The following is a 22,956-nucleotide window of genomic DNA, read 5'->3' as shown; positions in this document are numbered from 1 at the left end:
TTTGATCAATGATTGTTTCACTGAAATCCTTTCACCGTGGCCTGGATGCCTCTTTGCTTGATTTTCCTTAGGTTCCATCACAGAAAAATCAAATTTCAGTATAGCATAACATAACGTCGAAGCAGAAAACCTAAAAAAAATACCAAGGTTGTTAATTCCGTTCCATTTCGCCCGGAATGACCGAAACATTCCATACCAATTCAAAAAAACGGAACAAATTTCATCTCATTTTAAATCTCGGTCCGTTCCGGATTTTTCGGCTAAATTCCGCCTGGAACGTTCCGGTTTCATTACACATGTTCAGTTCCGTTCTTGAAAAGTCGTTACATCAAATTGAACCTTGTTCAATTTAATTAATTAAACCACCCAAATATAAAAAGTTATTTTTCATTACTATTTTCAATAACAATGATATTAATAATAATATTGAAAATTATTATTACTATTTAATTTTTTAAAATTAGATTTATCACTAATATATATAGTTTATATTCATGTGTTTTTCATGTTTATATTTTGTAGGAATTTGAGCAAAATAAGAGATGCTTTAGATTCCACTAGGCTTGATAACATTGACCTAACTTTATATTTAAAATATTTGTGTTAAAACATTTTACTTTCATAATATTTTGATATTTTGTTTAAGTTGAACTACTTTAAGTTAAAAATCTATTTAATATTGACTATTTAGAAATATTTTAAATTTTAAAATTATATTTGTTTGGCATTGTGTTTGTATTGCATAACTTATAATTAATTTATCTTGAATTTGAATTATGTTTGTTGAATATATATATATATATATATATGAACAGTACAGCCCCAAAACAGCACGCTGAAACACTCTGAAACTGAAACATTTCATTTCAATTGAAAAAATAAAACACCTACCGAAACGGAATTAACAATCTTTAAAAATATAGTAGAATATATATAAATAAAATATTCTCGTTGACATACAAGGATCTATACCATCTTTATCCATTAAAAATAATATAAAATTACCATGGCTAAAGGAGCCAGTCAAGCATATCGTAATGAACCATAGTGAATTTACATCATTTCAGCACAAATTATCAATATGTATGAGCGAAACTAAAGGAGATGATTACTAGTTCAGCCAATAGCATACATCTTAGTCCATTTTCTTGCTTTCTTGCTGTAAGCCTCTCTGTTAGTCCTGTAAAGTTTGCAAACAGGACTTGTTGGATCTTCAGGATTTGGGTCTGGAAGCAATGAGCAAATGGAGAGCAACAGATTCTCAATGGTCAGTGCAGGGGTCCATTGGGATCCAAGAATGTCCACACATATAGTTCCATCTTGACCGATGTTTGGATGAAATACCTGGCATGGCATGTAAAGAGTATCAAATCCTTGTACATAATTCTGCGACTCTAAAATGTTCAAGTATGAATTTAAAAATCTTCCCACGAGCCCTTTTTGGCCACAACACGCGAACTACTCAATCAAAGCAGGTTAATACTATTAGGCCGTATGGACATGATTGATAGAGCAGTAAATGAGGAGGCTATACCTTAGTTTTGAACTTGATCCTGGGAGGGACAAAAGGGTATTCTGCAGTAAAGTCGATCGAAAGAAAGAAGACGCCATCTTCGAATGGTGTATCAGAAGGCCCTATAATGGCTCCTTCCCATTGGAATATGTTGTCTCCAATAGGTCCATACGAGCAATTGATGGGAGGGTCCTTTAATCCACGTTTTAGCTCCTTTTCAATCCTGCACTGTGCATAGTCAGGATTTTTCCTGCCGTCAGCTTTATCTGATACAGGTTTGTGTTTCCCTCGAATAGCAGGGAGTGGAGGTGATAGTTTGGTTTTCGAAGTAGAAGGGGGAAAAGACAGGTACGAAAAATTCTTCATTTTGAGAAGGAAAGTGTTGGAAGAGAGCGAGACAGGTAAAATAACCGAGCCTGTGAAAGATAAGAAGATCTTTGACAGACGAATGCATGGAGTCTTTATAACTTGGAAAACGGTGGAGATTTTCGAGTCAGGGACTAGAGAAGTTCGGCAAGTGAAAGCTTATGGGCTAATGGACCTTGATAGCATGGTTGGACTAACTTGTTTTTACTTGAACATAGCAGTTGAGTGTAGTGGCAGTGAGGACATATTTGGAGGAAAGTGCCTTTTAGACTTCTTAGGGCAGCTATGAAATTCATTCTGAGATTAGGTCCAAAATTATTTCAAACTTGAATGATATATCTCCTTCGATAATTCCCATTTTCTCACTAATCCTTGATGAGCAGGCTGCAGATACAAATCTTTGAGGTTGGGGTTTTCTTGCTGGTACAGATTTAAAAGTCGCATCCTGTCAGCAAAAATCCACATTTTCTATCAATTTGCTTAAATTAAAGTGATTGTAAAAGTTTTACAGAACAAATCAAAGTGATTTTCAAGTTTCAATCAGCCCTTGATATTTATTCATGCAGTGCGGTGTTTGATTTATCAATATTTATTATAGTTTTTTTCAAACTATAACAGCAAAAACATCACCCTACCAAACACATAATCATTTCAAAACATGATGGCAAAAACAAAACGCTATCATAATACTAAGGAGACAATTGCTGCTAGTGCCTGCGGACTTGATAAATCACATGTCGGTATGTTACTAGTAAGCATCTACATAAACAAATAGACAGTTGGCCAACACTAGGAAACAGGGATAAACACAAAAATGAACACATACCATAGCCCATAGGCAGTTCTTCAAGCTTTTTATAGGTCACGACTTCACAATATCTGTTTTAAGCTAAAAGTCTACTGTTTCTTCTCTATCTTTTGAAAAAGAAAAAAAGTACGTTATTCTATCAAGTCTTAATCAACCACATCATAGCTGATGCATCAAGCAGAAGAGGTACGCTGCCCAGTTGCCTCCTCCATTGTACATCCATGATGTGTGGTCCTCAGTGGCAGAAAGCACCGAGTTACAGAAGTTCACATTTCATTTCATGGGGCAAAACAAGGAAAAAGTACTGCTATGCAAGATTAGCAAGTTTATGTCTTGCCCTAAAAGGGCTATCTTTGAATCAGACGTCGAAGATCATTAGTACAACTTGCTATAGATTTCCAGTACAGCAACCTGCAGATATTAATGGCTCCCAGCCAATGAAATTAAATAAGAAAGATAAGATGGTAGTAGAGTTGCACCGTTTTAACCTACAAAGTACAAATTATAAAAGAGCAAATATTTGACCACTCGAGATTTTTATATTATTGGATTTCTAAATTTTAAGCCATATAATCTAATAATTATATATAAAAAATACAGTTCTAAAATAACATTATAAAAATATTTTCTCAAAATAGATTAAAACTAAAAATAGAAATAATTATTTATAAATTTATAATTATATATTTAAGATATACAAATAAAAAAATATACAAGTTTCTGTAATAATAAGTAAAAGAAAAAAAAAACAAGAGGAATATCTTATCAAGATATGGAACCTCTTGGATTACGTCTAGGCTTGGATGAAATTATGAACATCTGTCGTATAAAAAGATTACATGGTAACTAAAGCCATAGTTTTTCCCTGTGCAGATTTATTTATGTTCCTGTTCTGTCAACTGCAGTAGTTTTGGAATGTGACATTCAGTCCAGATTCTTGCAGCAGGCATTTAAGCGATGGGACCTAGCTAGCTGCCTGGAACACACTTTGTTTCTCCCTGTTTTAACTCCTCCCATTGGACAAAATCTCAAAAAGAGTTCCACTGGACAAAAATGGCAGCCCCTTCTACCTAGAGATGGAAATGCAATCCTTTAATGCAACAGAGCTACAAATGCAGCTGAAGTTGACTCAAGGCAAGATGGGAAAAGATGGTCCACTAGATAAAATTGACAGCAATGCTCGATATTTCCACCGACAAATTTATTCGAGTTATAGCATTAAGTAGGATAAAATTGAACATGAACTAGAGCTTACCAAGCATGCTTCCCAGCTTGAACAAAGCTAAAGCTACAAGGCGGAAATTTGCAGTCAATAGTGAAATACAGCTGTCAAGGGATATGCATGATTCTGGAATGGAGTGCAGTAGGAAATGTATCAGCTCTATAACCTCTGAAGGCAACACTTCACTGTCACATTTATGAGCACAGTCAAGATGGGATGCGAGCCATTTTTATTAGGCATGTAAATCACACACGCTTCGAAAGTTAACGAAAGAGATCAGCCATAATCCACTAGAAGCCATATTTCTTAAGATTATCTGACTATTTCCACTCAGCATCACCTCCTCACATTTCACTGAATAATTAGAGTACGAATCATACATTCATAAAATATTAATCCAGGAAATGCAATTAGAGCATAGGTTTGCATGAAACCGCAGTGTTCAACAAATGCATCAAAATTTCTCCTGACTACAAAACTGTCAGAAGTTAGATTAAGTTCCTGCTCCGCCCTACATCATGACTAACACTACCTTCCATAGCAAGCAGGCTTCGAAAAACAAAAGGGAACGAGTTCTAGGACAATTAACAAAACTAAAAGGTAAAATTATCATATGTAGTTATACCATAAAGAAGTAAACATACATGATCAAAGTGTAAATCCTACTTCATGGTAGAGAACGTCAATGTTTGCCACCATGTATGTTTTCTTCCAGAGTCTGTACAGTAGTCTCCGAGTTTTCAGTGGCTGGGTTGCCAGGCTTTTCAACCCCCTCATCTTTAACATTTTCTTCCCTCTTAGATAGTAGCTTAAAAGGTGTTACCTCAGCTGAAGTCTCCACATCCATGTCGCCAGAATCAGCACCCAATCCCTCAAGTGGAGATGCTTCCATGTCCAAATCTTTCTCTGCAGTTTTATCTTCAGAATCACTTTCACCAGAACTACTATCATTTTGAGGAGAGCCCCCTCCAGTTTCTCCAGTACTAACATTCACTTCCACCATCTCAGTATCTTTACCTGGTAACCACTGCTGCAGTGGAACCGCATCACTAATAACTTTCCCCGTTCTCAATCTCTCCCGATAACCCTCCATTTCTATTTTGTATCTTTCTTTATCTTTAAGAGCTTTATCCTGATAAACCTGGTCAGCAGAGAAATCAATGAACACAAAAGGTTAATCAGGAGAAATGGAACAAAGGAAATGGAATCATACATAAGATGTAAAAATTTCCTACCGCTTTTTGGGAATCATTTATTTTGTTCCATAGCTCACCAATCATCCTACTGATCTCTCTATCCTTCCCCGGGTAAAGTGGTTTGAGTCTTGCATGCTGCTCAGCAAAGAAGAAATTATAGCCACTTCTATTAGGTTTTGGATGAGCAGGGTCCCTTCTTTTTATCTCACTTTTCTTTCGGCGGCGCCGGCGGCGTGTACCTGGTACAGCTTGTGTATTAACACTATTGTTGGCAGGCACACTACAAGGCTGTGGCACTTGCCATGATTGGTTCTGCGGCGCCTGATAAAGAACACCTTTGAGTTTCTCTGAACCTACCGTCACAGTAACAAGATACCCACTCTCGAATTTCCCATCAATTACCCCTATCACTGAAGTGCTTGCAGATGATCCTGGCATTGCTACAAGAGTAAGAAAGACAACCGCACTTAATTACAAAATTCAACCAGCTACATTTCAGAAAATATCACTCGGAAATAGGTACATGTAAAAGAAAATAACAAGCACGCAAAATCAGATTGCAAATGCATCTGAACCAAAATCTATAGTACAGCATGGACCGTTGGTTAAATTTTCATAGAAGACATGGAAAAAGAAACAATCATAGGGAATTGTAAGAAACTAAACCTGGAGAGATCTAATGCATTGCTGCAACCTTATCTTCTTCTTTTTTTTTCTTTCTGTTTTTTTACAGAAAATAACAGATTTATCAACCAAATTTTCAGAATCATTTTCCACCAGAAATAATTAAAAAAAAAAGTATTACCCATGATAATAGTGAAGCATTCTACATATTCAGAAAGCATCCATTTTCAAAGCCTATTGAACATTCAATTTTTTCTACATAGCATCCAATATATTGACAAATTTTTCAGCAGATCAGCAATTAAATTACAAGTGAGAAAATATTCCAATCCTAGATAAACCTTTGAGAAAAATGACAGAGCAGCAGGTTTAAGACAGAAGAAAGACCTCTACACAGCTCTGGAATGTTTGCTGTTTGTTGTTTGACTGCAGCAGCTTGGTATTCTGGTGATGGCTGAACAGTCACTTGAGCTGGACATTGTGATATCGATGAACTCTGCAAAGGAACTGCAAAAAATTGTATGGTTTTGAAATATAAACAACCCTAATCAAATTTTGAAACAGGGGGTTTCTTCAGTGCACTGACCAGGAGAGGCAGGGCTCCAACTCCGTGCTTTGAAGTAGTAAAGTTGTTCATAATGTTGAAGCAAGGAACCATAGTACTTGCGCAGCACAAAAGATGCATTTGTGGCAGTAGATGGAAAGTTGAAAACACCAGTCACTTCTTTCCATCTTCTCTCTCTAATAATCTGCAAATCCATTATGTAAATCAATGTAACTGCACGACTGCATAGCTGATGTTTTAGAAACAATTTACTCTTTCTTCATTAGAGATCATTATTCAACCTCAAGTAAATTTAATCCAGACTTCCTTCTTCCTACAAGCAATTAGATTCCACTTTGACATAAAGTAACATTTTGGACATAAGTTTTGAAACAGCCACAAATTGCATTGCAACAATCAGGGTTTCAGTTCAGTTCAATGGGAGGGGGTTGAATAAGCCCTCTAACCATGCATCACCAGTTACACCTTATCAAGGGCTGTATCTCGCAGAAAGTCAGAAGTCAATGTCAAAGTCACTGAAGAACCAAGAGTAGATCCAGCTAAAATGGGCAAGTATATAACATCTTCATTATTCAATATTACCAGCTAATGGCTTGTGCAAAATCAGGTAATTAAAGGCATTATTTGAAAAAACATTATGCAAGCACAACGTGCAGGAAACATATCATTTTGACATCGCAGCTGCAATAACCTTTTTTGAGAAACAGGAAGCAGTTTTTAAGTATCCAAAGGAAGATGAAGCAATGATATCTTTTAGAAACATACATGCACAGATAAGCTTTTAGTTGTTTGGAAACTTAAGGAATATAGATTGCAGATGATCCACATCAAAGCTTTATATAAATTATCCGCAAGATTTTATATGATGTCTGCAATAGGCATTTTAGTTTCATGACAGTTAAATGGTCTTTCAGGAAACTTTCCATGCATCAATTCAGGAAGCATGACGAAGTGCATGCCAGAATTTAACCCGAACTAGTCCATTTACACAATTTATGAACAAACTATTCAAGAAAAAAGAACCACACAACTAAAAGCAGTTTAATGCTACCTTCTCGATGCCACCTCGAGATGTTACCTCCACAAAAAGCCGATGCAAGTTCAGTTCCTTACCCCCTATTATAGGGATCCTGCAATCGAAATTCAAATTTAGGAATGCAATGAAAGGACAGATCCATGTCTAAGAAGCTATAATTTGTGTTCCCCTGCACTACTATAATAAATCAGTTCTTCACCAGGAAACTCTAATTTAAAGCAACAACAGTTTGAAACTTTACAAACTCTCGGGTTGAAAACACAATCATTTTTAAAAACTTTCCTTACTGGGTTAATTAAGAGAGGAGTACATGCTTCGACTATTTGCAGTCAGTTTAAAAACATTGGGCCAGATTCAGGAAACCTTTTGTGTTTACCTTTGCTTTGCAACTTTAAAAATATCCAAAATCTACCAAAAATGAAAAGCTTTTAACAACATTTTTCTGATCATTAGAAATTAAATGTGCAATTAGCTCCTCTCCCTTGACCTTCCAACTAACTTTTTAACAAACACTATATTAAGATTATCTACAACTAACAATCAATAATGGAAAAAAAAATCTAATGATTGACCTGTGTAGATTAAACGAGTTTATGAGTACAGTTGCTAACAAAAGTGACTTGCGATAGAGCTCGTAAACTACTGCCAAATATGGAGAAGTTGGCATAACATTTGCAGGTAGCATTGATATCATTATTTGAAAACTATTGTTGATAAAATTATAGGAACAGGACCGTCTAACATGAACACAAAGAGCAGAGAAAAAGAAATGTTGATAAGAGTACTAGCGCATACATTTGATCCTGCAGCATAAACACGGCGTCCAAAATTACATACGGTAGACCATCAAAACGCAAAATCCATAAGTTGAAATAATGCTAAACACCAATGCGAAGAAGCTTACATGAACTTGGTTCCCATGGCAGCATGGAACTTCTCCAAAGTTTCCATAAAGAGTTTAGGACTAACTATAACATCCTCATATGTGGCCCCAGGTGCTGGATATTGAACATAGTTCATAACTGGTTCTTTCATAAGCGTTGGACTCTGCTTGGCACAAGAAGTCGATGCCATCGCCAACTCCATTTCAGCAACCCCACATCAGTTTGTCCTTCCCTATAAAACCATTAGAAATTGTCCTATTCACACACCTCACAAGAGACAAGTTCAAGTAAAAAATCTAACTATGAAAAGTGACTGCACAAAGAAGAAAGAGTTCAAAGAGATCAACAAACAAACAGAACTTGCAGGTGAAAGTAAAAGCATGCAGAAGAAGGAATAAAAAGGAACTCATCAAGGATATTGCCAAAAAGCACAGCTTTATCCCGTGCAAAATCCAAAAGGTTAAACTTTAAAGAAAGGCCATGGTTTCGAGAGATGCTGGAAAACCCTTTTAAGGAAAAAATAGAGCAGAATTTATTAAACATTAAAATCAACATGCAGATAGCAGTTGAGAATAGAATTTAAAAAACAATACTACAGTAATGAATCATAAGAAACTTAATTTGATGTTCATGAACAACAACCTCAGTTGATGCAATACAAAGCCCAAGGCAAGTGACAGGTACATTATGATAGCTGTCAAGGCCATGATGGATGTAACAAAAAGACCATCAAAGCTCAAAGCTCAGATTTCAGACTTTTCAAAACGCTTACACAGAGACCAAAAAGGTGACACCCCTATGGGCTCTAGTAATAATAAATACACGCAGATACCAAAAAGTCTTAGCTTTTTCTCAGATGTACAGGCCTATAATGCTACCCAAGCAGCAGCTATTTCCTTGCCTGACATTCTAAAGATATGCTGGTCTGGTCGCTTGCATAAATGAATGTACATGAATATATATATATATATATATGCATATCTTATTATGTTAGTACATGTAATGCTATCCTCTAGTTTCTTTTTGTTATCTGTTGCAGTTATCTGACACAGTGTTACAGAGCCAAGGTGGGGTTCTGTGGGGTAGTTGTCTATCAATCAAAGAAAGCAAGCCCAAGAAGGAACAAATCCCACCTTTGCTTAAAAGACCCATCTTTGAATTTCAAAATCAAGATTCAAGGACCAAAACTCACTTGATTTCTTCTTTAATGGAGGACAGAAATATGCCTATATAAAACAAATAAAATAGAAATAATACAATAATGGGTTTTTTTATTTGTTTTGGTGCTTAATTTAATGTGAATTAACAATGTATTTAATTACTTTTCATGGTTCTTAGGCTACTGTGTTTGATATAGTAAAAGAATAGAAACCCAGATGCAGATAGCAGAGATTTTTAAAATTGTATAAGCACAGGAGATTTTAAGGAAATAAAATAATAAAAAAGAAAAAGACTTACCTACAGTGAGAGAGAGAGGGAGAGAGAGGGAGATGCAAAATGAAATAACAAAATAGGAGGAGGCCCTTTAACACTAAACCCTATTTAATTAACAAAGATAAAAGAGAGATTATCATTGTATAAACTATGTTTATCTCTCTCTCTATCTTGATTATTCTTGTATAGGGATAAGCATGGATGAAGATGAAAAACCCACCTCATATACCTATACGGTTTCCAGCCTTCATGTGTAAAATCAAGGGTGCTGGTGCGGTTTTCATGTCATAAAAAAATGATATACGGTGGGTGACCAAATCAAAGGAGCTAAAAATGGGTTTCAATAATTATGGCAACAATATAGTTAGACATCAAGTGCAAATTAAACATGTTTATTATTACTAGCGCGGTTTGGATGTGTTTAAAGTGTTTTTTTTGTTTATAAAGTTATTAAAATAATATTTTTTAATTTTTTAAATTCATTACGATTAATAAATAATAAAAAATATCAAATTTTAATGAAAAATAAGTTGCCCCGCAACTCATGTTTATCATTACTAGCACGGTTTGGATGCGTTTAAAGTGTTTTTTTGTTTATAAATTTATCAAAATAATATTTTTTATCTTTTCAAATTTATTACGATCAATAAATACTAAAAAATATTAAATTTTAATGAAAAATAAGTTGGCCCGCAACTCTAAAACGGTCCAATAATGATAGTATGGTAATGGAGGCGAGATGAAATTAGTTTTTTTTTTTTTTTTTGAAGAATTTAACTTGAATTATTTATTGGAGGAGATGACAAAAATAAAACGTGCCCTATTGACTTCCCTTTTGAAACGGCAAGAAAATAAAATAAAATAAAATAAAATAAATAAAAGGTACAAATGCACAAAGGGATAAGGGCCATCAAAAAACATGAAGGGGATGAGAAATGGGTGGCGAGACAATAGTAATTGAGTGCATAATCACTTTAGAACAAGTCATTAATCTCCTTATTTAAGTATATATAATTCCTATTCTTATTATCGTCACCACCAACCTCGCCCAGCAAATGCTGTTGTAAGAGAGAGGAAAGTGATTGGTTATGGAGGGAGACATCAACAGATGTATCTGTAAGAGAGAGGCCTTGTTCTTGTCATGGTAGCAAGGTGTTAGGTTGGCTTCTTAGGGTTCTAGTTACGGTAGTAATTGCACCGATGCTCCTCAAGTTATGTCCCTAGATCATGTAAATTGTGGCGAGGGTTCAGGAAGGTGTTTCTAGGTTGTTGTAATAGATCATTGTATTGTATTTTATTGTGTTAGGGGATTTTTTTTTTTATGTAATAGATAATATATAAATATTATCGTCGTGTTTTTTATAATAAGAAATTAATTATAAACTTAAAATATAATATATATTAATAATAAGTTTTTAAAATATTGATATGGTAATGTATATTGAATAATATCTTTTTAAAATACTGAGACGGCTATGTATTGAATTGACATGGTTTAACATATTAAATTTGTAACTAGAGTGTATAGAAAATATATAGAAAATAAATCAAAATCAATTTTTAATCATTTAAATGTTTTAAAATAAAATTAAAAAAAATAATAAATATAAATCTCTATGATACTAGAGAGATATGTTATTAAGTTGATGAACAAAACATTATATTAAATTATTAAGTGATGTTTTTAAAAATATTAAGATGATTATATTCATCTATTTAATATGTTAAATTTATAATTTAAATAATGAAATCAAGATAGTTTTATAAAAAATAAATTATAAATATTAATTTCTAATCCATCAAATCAATGTTAAAAAGAATTAAATGAAGAAAAAAAAAACTATCCAAATATCTATGATACGGGACGGATATGTAATTAAGTTGACAAACAAACCATTATGACATTAATTTTGGGCGAAGATAGGCGCAGTCAATAATAAGCAAGGGCTTCACTGCTCCTCCTCCTTTTACTTAGCCATTTCGATACTGTTTGGAATTTTCTGGTTTTTGAATTTTTATAAAATTATTATTTTTAAATTTTTAAATTTTTATATTTTTATATTTTTATATTTTAAATTTTTTTCATTTACTAATATTAAAAAATATTATTTTAATTTATTTTTAAATAAAAAAATACTCTAAAAAATAACATTTACCACCGTCTCAAATAATTTTATCATGTTGTTTTCTTCTTTATTATTGTATTTTAATCTGTATTTTTTATTTAATAAAAGAGCTCTTTGTCTAATTCATTCTTTTCAATTTCAAAGTAAACAAAATTAATATATATATATATATATATATATATATATATTATTTTTATTTTTTTTCTTTGGAGAACTAGAAGGTGTTGATTTTATAATATATAGAGATAATTTTCTAATACATGAAGCGACGTCGCAATGTCATTATTATTAATGAGATAATTTAGACCTACTAAAAAAAAATAAGGAGAAAAATATTACAACACAAATAAGAAGGCCCAAATATACTAGAGAAAATCCAATAACAACCCACGGCTCCATACCAAGCCCACAATAACAGAGAAAGAGAGCATGACAGTTTTGAAATCACCAAATTTTTTTTCCTGGAAAGATGTTTATTTATCTATGTTGTTTGGTAGGGTGAGTAAAAAAATTAAAAAACTGATTAAATTAATAATATCAGAAAAAAATAACTAAAAAAACTGAACCGTGAAAAAAACCGATTAAACCGATTAGAATTTTGAAAAAACCGACCAGTTCGGTTCGATTTCGGTTTTATGAGTCTGAAACCAAAAAGACCGAACCAAACCGAACCCAAACCGAAAAAACCGAAAAAACCGAGCCAAATAAAAAAAACCTAGTCAAACCGAAAAAAACCGAGCCAAACCGGTTTTTGTTCTAAAAATCAAACCGAACCGAAACCCCGATTTCGGTTTGGTTTTTGTTCTAAAAAACCGAACCGAACCCAAACCCCGGTTTCGGTTCGATTTTGGTTTTTTTTTGTTAGTAATTTCGGTTTGGTTTTTTTTTTATAAAAACCGAACCGAATCGAAAATTATCACCCCTATTATTTGGCTCAGGATCTCACTAAAAAAAAGATTCTAGTCTTTGAATTTGAATGATGACTTTATGTATTATTATTTTTATTTAAAATGATATTTTTTTTATCAACGTATATGTTCGGGCCAGCTTGCGCGCACTTGGATTAATTCTACGGGCTCTGAAGTTAACGACCATGTAAATCTCCAGTAACTCTAAGAGGACTCGAACTCGTGATCATTGAAGAGCAAACCCAAAACTTGATTAGTTGAGTTATTCATCAGGGTTATTTGTTTTTTAATTTTATTAGTATATACTGATTAGATTTATATTAAATGAAATTAGATTAATGGAGTTATGAATTAAATCAGTTGATAAAAAAACAAAGGTTCCACCAATTCCAATATTGATCACATTAGCCAATTCCTGGTGACATTGTTTTCTATATTATATTTTTCATGGCATGGAAGGAAGCTGTAAGAACTAGCACTCTCTCTATAAGGTTGAGATACTAGTGGATTGTTAGAAAAATTGTTGAAGAATATGGTTAATAAATATATTTAAAACTAAATTAATGGTGGAGTCTATTTATTTTTTAGGTTAAAACTTTATCGAAATTTGATTTTCAACCTAAGCTCTTTAATATGGAATATTAATATGTTTTAAACAAATTATAGGTGAATAAAAAATCAATCTCAAAATTTTTTTGGATGTTTTGGTAAAATTTAAAATTTTCTAGAAAAACTCTATCGCACATAAAAAAACGAAACTTTTTTTCGTGAGAAGTTAAAACTTCAAGGATGGTTTTGCTTAAAGTGCCAATAAGATTTATCGTTTTAGAAAAACCCCTAATTGATAAGAGTATTTGCATTGTTAAAATACTTAATTAATGTTTGATGTCCATCTACTTTAAACTTTCTATGCATATCTTCTTAAATCAAACTGAACTTTAAATCAAGTTGCATGATTACCATGAAAAGGAAGATTCTAATTAAAAGGAGCTGAATTGATTGAAATGTGATGTTTTATTGTATAATAAAATTGAAATTGTGTAAAATATTTATTGGTGTTTTATGATACATTACAATTATATTTTTTAGACAATATTTTATGTTTTTTGAAGATGCGTTCATTATTTCAATATTTCCACAAGGGTTTTTTTTATTATTATTGTTGTAGGTTTAATATAAACAATTATTGATTTGATTATTCTTCGTATTGTTATTGTTGTATGTTTAGGTTGGCTAGAGAATTATAACAACTAGCCAAAAAAGTTGGGGAAAACATCAACATAATCATCGAAGGATAGCTCTATTTTATTAGCATTTTAATTGATAATTTCACACCTATTTCATTGGAAAGTTAGGAAGGTTTAAGAATTTTTGATGAAATTAATGATTAAAAATTCCTTTGAAAATTAATTCTTGATGAACTTGTCGACAAAAAATAAGCAGAAAAATCTGATTATTTGGTCCGAATAATCCGTTAACTTTTTTGTCTACAACTTCAGTTGCTAATAGAAATGTTGATGAAATGACAATTCCTGATGAACAACTAATCGACAATAGTTTTCCCTTAGAAGTTCTATGGGCAATTCAAATACTAGTGGGATTTCTTCCTAAATGCTGATGGAATATTATTCTATCATCTATATTTTTTAATTTTCTAGTGTATTAATGAAAGATCTTTTGCATCAAGAAATGAGTAAAATGCGTTTAGCTTAAAAAAATACTAAATCAATGTTTTTTTAATAATTTGTAATGATTTTAATATAATAATATTAAAAATAAAAACAATCTAAAATAAATTATTTTAATATACTTTCATTATACTACAATAACAAACACCCAAAAATTTATTTTCCCTTTCCTATGGGAAAACTGGGCTTTTAATGAGTTATATTTGTAGATGGCTCTCTCTAATATTTTTAAAATATATTTCTGTCGCAGGATGAAGCGAAGCATGGAGAAAAATTGCAACATATTTCAAAGGCAAAACCATTGTTTTGTCTCGTGTTTATAACAGATGTCATCTTACTTTCTATGTTTTAGATTGGTCAATTTACATCACAACTGATAAGTGTTTGATTTGCAAGCAATAATCAATGGTTGCCCCTGTCAAAAGCCACAAGCTGCAAAGTTCCCCCTTTTTTTTTTTTTATTACAAACCATGATAATATTTACTCAAAAGATTGAGCTCAAAATCAATCTATATAAAAACAAAGTGTTGCAGAGATTTTCGTTCCAAGTGGTACTTGCTACGTGCAAAGTTCAACCGCAAGAAGAAAGTTTGCGTGTTCAAGTGGTACTGGAAGGCTAGATAGCTTCCCTAAACTGGGTTTCCAAGATAACGAGGATGGAAGTAGTACAGAAGGATGTAAAATACATTGATACGAAGGCGGATTTGGTTTATGATTGAGCAGAATGGATCCATGGAGCCAAACCCAAACAGTTTGGCTTCTGAGGCTTTGTCATTGGTGTCTCGTTCGGCTAGCAGCTCCTAGCAAGATATTGACCACTAGCGATATCTGCAGAATTTATCCATTGATCAAAATTGAAGAAGCACTATCTGAAAAATCCATGATCAGCATGAATCGTCAGACCATGAAAAGTCATTTTAAGTGCTCCTATGCACTCCCAAAGAAGCACTTCGCCACTGCCTTTTCTTCGACATGACCTGAAAAAATAAAAGGCTTTAGTGATAAGCAGAAACTGTTGCAGAAATAAGTTGCTGTACACAGATCAGCATCAGCCATGAGAAAAAAGCGGAGATGGTGGAAGCAATGGGAACAGTAGTGATTTGGAACTCAGCTTAATTTGACAGTAACCAGATCATAAAGGTTCATCATTCACACAATCATGCATGTATTTATCAAAATTAGATGACCATGCATGTTAAACAAGCACAAAATGATTCTTAGACTTAGTCACGCAGACAAAATTTAAATAAGAGAAAAATCATTACCTTATACGAAAGAGGGGGCAGTGAAGCCTGACGAACAGCCTTTCCATGCTCTGTTGATTGCTGAATCTCTCGAAGCTGACTCACTGTATTCTCCAAAAGTTGCAACTGGACCTTTTTCTTTTCCCTGTTCTCCATAGAGATATTGAGCTGTTCTCTTCCCACTTGAATGATTCGTAGCCTCTCTCTCAGCCACCCAACTTCACTGTCAATTTTAAATCTTTCATAATCAACTGCAGACATGGAATTTCTTCTCAAATCAGAAGTCAAGAATTTTCCTTTTGAGCTACCCAATGGCGGCAATCCATTAGTCATATCAGAACAGCTTTTGCGGACATCTTGCTCAGCCCAACTTATCCTTGGACTGCCACAAGTTCTTGGGATGTCTGACGCAGCACTCACGGACAACTTTTCACTTCCATTTTCATTAATTCCACAAGACAAATTGGTTTTATCATCAATGACATGAACATCATGAACAAGGGAACCCAAATCAAATTCTGCATCAGATGAATCTCTTGCATGCTTCTCTGAATCATCACAATTATACGGGAAAATAATCTTAGTTTGGTCACAAGTCTCTGTTGTCTTTGACGCCAACCCGTGACCTGCATTAATGCAATCACTTTGATCACTTTGCTGCTGTGCTTCCACGGATGTAGAAATGGTTTTCTCATTCAAATTACAACCCCGAGTTGACAAGTCAAATTGTGAGCATGACTCCATAATTTGTGGCTCTCTTAGTTGATCAAATAGACTATTGTCAGGTGATAGCAGTTCTTTCTCTTCAAATTCCTCTTGAGTCCCATCATTGTCCATTGATAAATGTCGGCGAAGTTTGTCAATGCCTGGGTGCCTATGAATGCACCGTCCTTTCAAAGATTCAACTTCATCCAACTCTGGAATTGGTAATTCTTTCCCAAAAGCAAGAGCACAACTTTGTGATTCAATGGATTGAACCTTGGATCTTAAAAATTTGTTTGACTCTTCTCCCTTCTCTTTCTCGTCAATGGATTCACTAATCCTCTGCAGCACCAGAAATGGATCCTCACGTGAATATTGCGAAGAAGCCATTTGTTCATGCGTGGTTCCTATGTCTTGCACATCAGATTCCCACTCCTCATTCCCAAAAATCACTTGCCTGTAAGTTTCAACTTCCTTCTCCAAGAAATGCTTCTCCCTCTCTCTCCTTAGGAGGATCTCTTTGAGAATGTTCATTTCTTCAAGATCATAAGCAGACTTTTCCTCAATCATCCTATGGTATTGCCTAGCTTCCATTTCTATCAATGCCTTATCTTCTTGGAGACGCAGAATCATAGCCATGGCCTCGTCTGCTGCAGAAGCAGCAGCACTTCTCTCTTTCTCGAGCTCCAGGTACAAAGCTGAAAAAGCAGCGTGTTCTTCTTCTGATGCTTGTTCCAAGACTCTAATACCATGTTTTTCTTCACCATCAAAGCAAGGCTCTCCTTGTGCTTTGCATTTCAAATCATCACCAAGCGGTGCAGCCTTTTCCATGGGCTTATTTTCACCAAGAGGTTCATTTGATTCAAAATCATTAGAGACTGTTCCCACAAATCCAGTATCCACTGAAGACTCCTTGCTATCTGAAACCACATAACCATTCACATTAGAAGCAGAACAAGAATGCGCAGAAATGGCATTAGCATGTGAATACTCAAAGCATGTTAGTGCATTCTTGCTCATGTTCAAAACACATCTTAAAAGCATAGAAGGTTTGTTCCGCGTAACTCTCAAATAATAAAAAAAAAATCTTAAATGCTATCTCCTAAAAACAGAAAGGTTTATATGGACCTTCCTCCCCTGATACGCGGGTGGGAATACAAGGGCCATTCACCACAAAGAGATTCAGCCACTATTCCTTGACATACCATACTTATTACGTGGTCAACTCTTTTCTTGCTTTAAAATTCCTCAAGGATCTGAATGAACTTAAGGTTCAATTCTACCACATGGATCTTCCTAGTAATATTTGAATGAGTAAAATTACCAATTTTCAGTTAAGGCCTGTTTATTCGTTAGAAAATAGTTTTTTTTTTACAGTAATTTCTATAGAAAATGTATTATTTTGTGATGTTTAGATAATGTTACGGAAAATTAGCTGAGAAACAGTTTCATTGTTTGGCTATGTCGTGAAAAATAAACTGGAAAATAACTTATTAATATTTTATTTTATTTTCAAGTTTATTAAAAGAATAAAGACCAAATATGATAGATGAAAAAGTTGAAGGAGAATATTATATATATAAAAAATCAATTTCAAAAATTATTTTAAATAAAACAAATAGAAATCGAAAGAATATGAATCAAATATGACAGATAAAAAAATTACAGGACGAGATTGAATAAAAATTCCAACTTCATTTATTTCGAATAAAACAAGAAGCATTGACATAAATGAGAATTGAATCTGAAAGATATAAAAGTTGAAAGAAAGTGAAATTAAAAAAATAATTCAAATTTCATAAATTATTTCAAATAAAACAAATAATAATAATAATAATAAAATATAAAAATATTTAGTCATTTTTTTAAAAAGTTTTGGGAAAACACTTTCCTATTTTTAAAGCTAATTTCTCCTATGACAAGAAAATGTTTTCTCTTGAACAGGTTACCAAACATTGAAAAGTGAAAAAATTTGTTGTTTTCCTAAACATAAACGGGGGGGCTTAAGTTCTATTTATGTGAAGAGAACTTGTTACTAACCAAAAAAAATATTATAATGTTATATGGCTTCTCATCTTTCTTAATTTTGACTGTAACTCACAGAACAAAACAAATGAATTGCATATACCTTTCATACTGTAAAATTGGTTTGAAGTAAAACACAAGAAACATGCTAGAATCAAACTAGAACTAAATAAATATAGCATTTGAAAATATTTTCTTTACCCTCAAAATGCAGAGCATCAGCACCAGAACTAGCAGGAACCATGTCACCTTCATGATGCTTATTCATCAATTTATTGACACTGGCTGGAGATTGAGGATGAGTTCGAGAATTTGACTGTGAATGATCATATGACGAAACAGAAGAAAACAGCCCTTTATCAGCAGCCACTTTTCTGCGTCTCCTAAGATATCTCCCCTTCTGGATTGAAAACCCCCTCTCTTTAACATCAAACTTCCCTTCTTTCACATCCCTCACATTGACTACAGATCTCTCAACTCCCTTTCCACTCTTCCTCTCCCTAAGTGAGCCACACCAGGCTTCGCCTTCTAATCCAGCATTGTCACTTCCACAATTTACTTCGTTTATCGTCCCAACACTCGACTCAAAATTCAAGTGTTTGTCCCACATAGAATCAAAAGGGAACCTACTCTTAACAGAGAACTGAACAGAAGATATATTCTCTGATGGTCTATCAGCTAACACTCTTCGCCAGCACTTATTTCTATTGTGATCACCAAAAAGTCCATTACAGGGGCATGGCAAACACAATCTAAATAAACCCAGAAATTTCTCGGCGAAAAAAGCAAAAGTCGATGCACATAACAGAAAATATGCAATAGCAAGATCAAGATATGCACCAACTAGTTCATCAAAAGCCCATGACTTTATCTCTTGACAAGGCATTTTTCATTCCCCAACAACAAACTCGGCAAACCAATATAGTAACTCCCTGTTTTAAACTGAACAACAAGAAAAGAAAAATCAGAACTTCATGCCAAATACAACAATTGTCATTAAATACAAGGCAAAAAAAAGAAGGAAATATGAAATGGGGTCGGTTTAATCACCAACAAAATGCAAGAAAACGAAGAAAATCCACATTTAAAACAACCCATATGCAGCAATCAGAGTGTTTTTGCTTGCCGTTACGCTGTTTACTCAAAACCCAGAAGGGAAACAAAAATTTAAACCCCAAAAACACTTGTTTCAATTCATTTCATTGATTTTTTCCCTTCAGTTTCTCAGCAACCAAACAAATTAATGAATGATAGGAACCATGGAAGATTGAAACATGGTATACTTCTATGTTTATGAGTACAGTACTGGCTCACCGAGATGAAACTGAGTCTGAGTCAACGATGAATCGTTCTGTCTAATCGACCAAAATGCTAAATTTCGACGGTTATGTGAGTGACTTCGGTTTGAGCTGCCAAGTTTGATTTGATAGTCTTAGATTGCTGGGTGTAACTACTAAATCCATCCCATAACTTTCATACGATTTTCAAATTAGTACCTATGTGATTATTCTTTACAATTTCACCCTTCCACTATCACTAATTGTAAAATCAACTTCTCTAATTGTGCTCCATTCGGAAAAAAAAAAATTCATTTTCCTAAATCCATCCCATATATTTGAAGTAAGAGATCTAATTGATGTACAATTGTGTTATATTATCCACGATTAGGACAGTAATTAATTTTATTTTTTTCAAAATCATGGCTAAAACTATATCTTATATTATAAAAATAAAAATTAATTATTTATGCTCTTATGAAATACATGAAGAAATTTAATTGTCAGGTCAGTGATGATTTCATGACAAAAAGTGTAAAAATGTGTAATGCAAGAGCCGAAATGAAATTATTTTAATAATTGAGGGACTGATAATAATTATCCCACACAAGCTACAAGTTTCCGTTACATTTCCGAGGCAGATACGACGCCGTGGGTTCCACCAAGTCAGGATTTTTATTGTAGTGAAGGAGCTCTAGATCCCTCAAAGCCACGCGCTCGAGTTTTTTGTCTAAAACACGCGCAGGGGCTAGGAACTAAAGAGCTACTGGATCGTGTTTGCCAATCTCCATGACAGAGCGTAGGAATGAAGTTTCGTAACGTGCCTTTGCTGTGGGCGGTATCAGGTAGGAACGGATAGTCGATATTTTAGTGCGATCAGGTGGATCTCATCACGTGGAGCCCATATGGAGTATTTTGTGAAACGTCGTTTTTGTCCTTAATCTTTCACTTAATTCCCAATTTAATCCAAAACCGGACGGTTTTACTGGGATGTCAAAACGAAGGATCAATATTTTTGGAGCTGAATTTTGCACATCCGATTCCAATTCAAAATATTTAAATTCATAGAATCTGATCCCGTCAGATCACGTCAACGGATACTCCTGATCTTTTTTTTAAAAAAAAAAATTAAATTAGATTTTCAAAAATATAATCAAAATTTTAAAATAAATTATATTTTTATCAATAAATCATAAAACTATAAAACATTGTTTAAATTTTAAATTTAAAAAAAAAATAGGATATAAGTTTATATATTATATTAAAAAATAAAATTAAAACTTCATAAAATAAATAAAAAAGTTAAAAAAAATTCATCATATCAATTTTTATAAACCTCTTGAGGTCAAACTAGGTAGAAATTCAATCTAACCAGATCAAAAGACATTGAATGCTCGTTGAGTCTATTAAAATTGTTCTCATTTGTATTTTTCATTTGGATTATGAAATAAAATCAAGTTATTCTAAATAAAATTTGATAAAATTCACTAAAAAAGACATGTACAAAAGCATGCATGAGATGTTTTGAAACCTTAAGAATCTAATTTATAATTTCTTTGTTAATTAGTATTGTATTAGATCATGTGCGAATGATCCAATGTCATCTAGTTGATTTGATAAGTTAAAAGCAATTCATAAAATTAGTAAAAATATAATTTAATTATAAAAAATCAAGATGATATTTAAAAAATAAAATTAGATGATAATTTATTAGATTAACTCGGGTTAATCCGGTTTAATTTGTTAAATTCACGATTAGATAATGAAACCGAAATAATCCCATAAAAAAATAAAAATATTGAATATCTAATAAACTCAATAAAAAATAATATTAAAAAAAAACAAAATAATAAAATACTGTTCAATGTTACTCTCCTCTTATGCTTTGTTAATTTATGGTTTATGTAAGGAACTTGTTTTAAACAAGGAATGTGCCCATTTCCTTCGTGTAACCGTTTATAAGCACAAAAATCAATTTTTTTTTTAGAGATGTTTTTTTAAAAAACAAAATTTATTATATGATTCATGTGGCATAATATCTCTTGAAGGACCTGTCATATAATGATATAAGCAAATATCATTATTAACATCATCTATAGAAACGTCAGTCATGTACAATTACCCAAGTTCCTCGCTTGGAGGATATAATATTGTCAGGATATAATATTGTCACTAATCCTACGTTGTTTAGGAAACAAAGATCTTAATCGTTTATACATCCGCACATAGTAGATTCTCTAAAAAAATATTATTCCACTAGAACCCATATAGTGAATATTATTTTTTTAAAAAACGTTCGTCTCCGAGAAATGATGTTATTTTTTTAGAATAATTTTAAAAAATAATTACAGTTGATTTTATTTAACGGTCTCACCAAAGCTCAATCAAGATTATAAATTGACCCGTAAAGTTAATCATTGGATTAGTTTTCAAACTAGTTTGAAAATAAATTTAGATTGTGCCAGACTCTGAATTGACTAGTAATGGAATAGTTTGATATTATGGTTTTGAGTGAATGCGTAGATCGATCCAGTGCATTGTGTTTGGGATTTGCAGTCGATTGATCGGGATTCTGCTACTATTTCTAATGAGCATTTATTGCCCTTTACGACTCGTGCAAAGTTGAAGGAAAAGGACCTTGAATCAGATGGTAAGGAGGATTCTATGCCTAATTTGGATCCATAAAATTATAATCCATAGGCGGGAGAGGACTGAGGAGCAGCAGCCACTTATATTCAAAACAGCTGAAATCGAATTGCCAGGCCAAGCTGGGCTCAGGCCATCTAAGGACAAAGACTCGTTATTTTTGTTTGGGATCAATACTAACAAGGCCATGAGTGTTAATTAAGGTGGATAATTGTATATTTAAAAATATAGTAATTGTTGTTTTTTAAAATTTATTAAAAAAATTTATTTTAATATATTTTAAAATAAAATAAAATTTAAAATTTAAATCATCAGTACTATTACAGTCACAATCACAACCTTCATCTATATTATTATAAAGAGAGGTTGGGAGGACGCTGACACCACAACAGCCCTATCTAATCTGGAGACTATTGGAGATGGGAAAAGGAAGTGTATGGGTGACATGTTTTTGATTTAATCGAGGATAAATGGTCCCATCATGATCAATGTCATTGAATTGCCAAGGTGTGGAAAACCCTCTGACAGTTCAGAACCATGGAGTGATTTTATGATCCCAACTAATCCCTAGACCTTGTCTTCCTCGTGGAAACAAAGAATGGTTCGGTGCTAGTAGCCAAGTTTGCGAAGAAGTTCAAGATTTGCAGTGTGTTCATGATTGTTCCTGTTGGTGATTCAAGCCTGATGGGTGG

The 22,956-nt window shown here is 33.2% G+C and overlaps 3 protein-coding genes across 9 annotated transcripts; all 3 read right to left on the bottom strand.

The window, feature by feature from the left end:
• Positions 1-943: 943 nt before the first annotated feature.
• LOC7461291 (uncharacterized) lies at positions 944-2,406 on the bottom strand. Its single transcript, XM_024588347.1, has 2 exons — positions 1,535-2,406; positions 944-1,344 (listed from the first exon to the last, which is right to left on the bottom strand). Exons 1-2 carry the CDS (start codon positions 1,877-1,879, stop codon positions 1,117-1,119), a joined length of 573 nt encoding a protein of 190 aa, XP_024444115.1. The 5' UTR covers positions 1,880-2,406; the 3' UTR covers positions 944-1,116.
• A 1,865-nt stretch (positions 2,407-4,271) lies between these two features.
• LOC18107070 (high mobility group B protein 15) lies at positions 4,272-9,887 on the bottom strand. Of its 6 annotated transcripts, none has more exons than XM_024588656.2 (7): positions 9,869-9,887; positions 8,235-8,446; positions 7,346-7,424; positions 6,316-6,478; positions 6,117-6,236; positions 5,145-5,545; positions 4,272-5,050 (listed from the first exon to the last, which is right to left on the bottom strand). In XM_024588656.2, exons 2-7 carry the CDS (start codon positions 8,414-8,416, stop codon positions 4,592-4,594), a joined length of 1,404 nt encoding a protein of 467 aa, XP_024444424.1. In that variant the 5' UTR covers positions 8,417-8,446; positions 9,869-9,887; the 3' UTR covers positions 4,272-4,591. The 6 variants fall into 6 exon arrangements, with proteins under 6 accessions (XP_024444424.1, XP_024444421.1, XP_024444423.1 ...); XM_024588653.2 differs by lacking the exon at positions 9,869-9,887 and adding an exon at positions 9,673-9,839; XM_024588655.2 differs by lacking the exon at positions 9,869-9,887 and adding an exon at positions 9,348-9,561.
• Positions 9,888-14,862: 4,975 nt separating this feature from the next.
• LOC7461290 (uncharacterized) lies at positions 14,863-19,760 on the bottom strand. Of its 2 annotated transcripts, none has more exons than XM_024589224.2 (4): positions 19,656-19,760; positions 18,543-19,283; positions 15,636-17,236; positions 14,863-15,347 (listed from the first exon to the last, which is right to left on the bottom strand). In XM_024589224.2, exons 2-4 carry the CDS (start codon positions 19,225-19,227, stop codon positions 15,288-15,290), a joined length of 2,346 nt encoding a protein of 781 aa, XP_024444992.2. In that variant the 5' UTR covers positions 19,228-19,283; positions 19,656-19,760; the 3' UTR covers positions 14,863-15,287. The 2 variants fall into 2 exon arrangements, with proteins under 2 accessions (XP_024444992.2, XP_024444993.2); XM_024589225.2 differs by lacking the exon at positions 19,656-19,760 and adding an exon at positions 19,392-19,632.
• Positions 19,761-22,956: the final 3,196 nt, after the last annotated feature.

This window comes from Populus trichocarpa, chromosome 17 (genome assembly GCF_000002775.5).
Source record: "Populus trichocarpa isolate Nisqually-1 chromosome 17, P.trichocarpa_v4.1, whole genome shotgun sequence".
In the NCBI taxonomy this organism is placed as follows: domain Eukaryota; kingdom Viridiplantae; phylum Streptophyta; class Magnoliopsida; order Malpighiales; family Salicaceae; genus Populus; species Populus trichocarpa.
The sequence above is the reverse complement of the archived record's forward strand: the minus strand, read 5'-3'. Positions and strand labels throughout refer to the sequence as shown.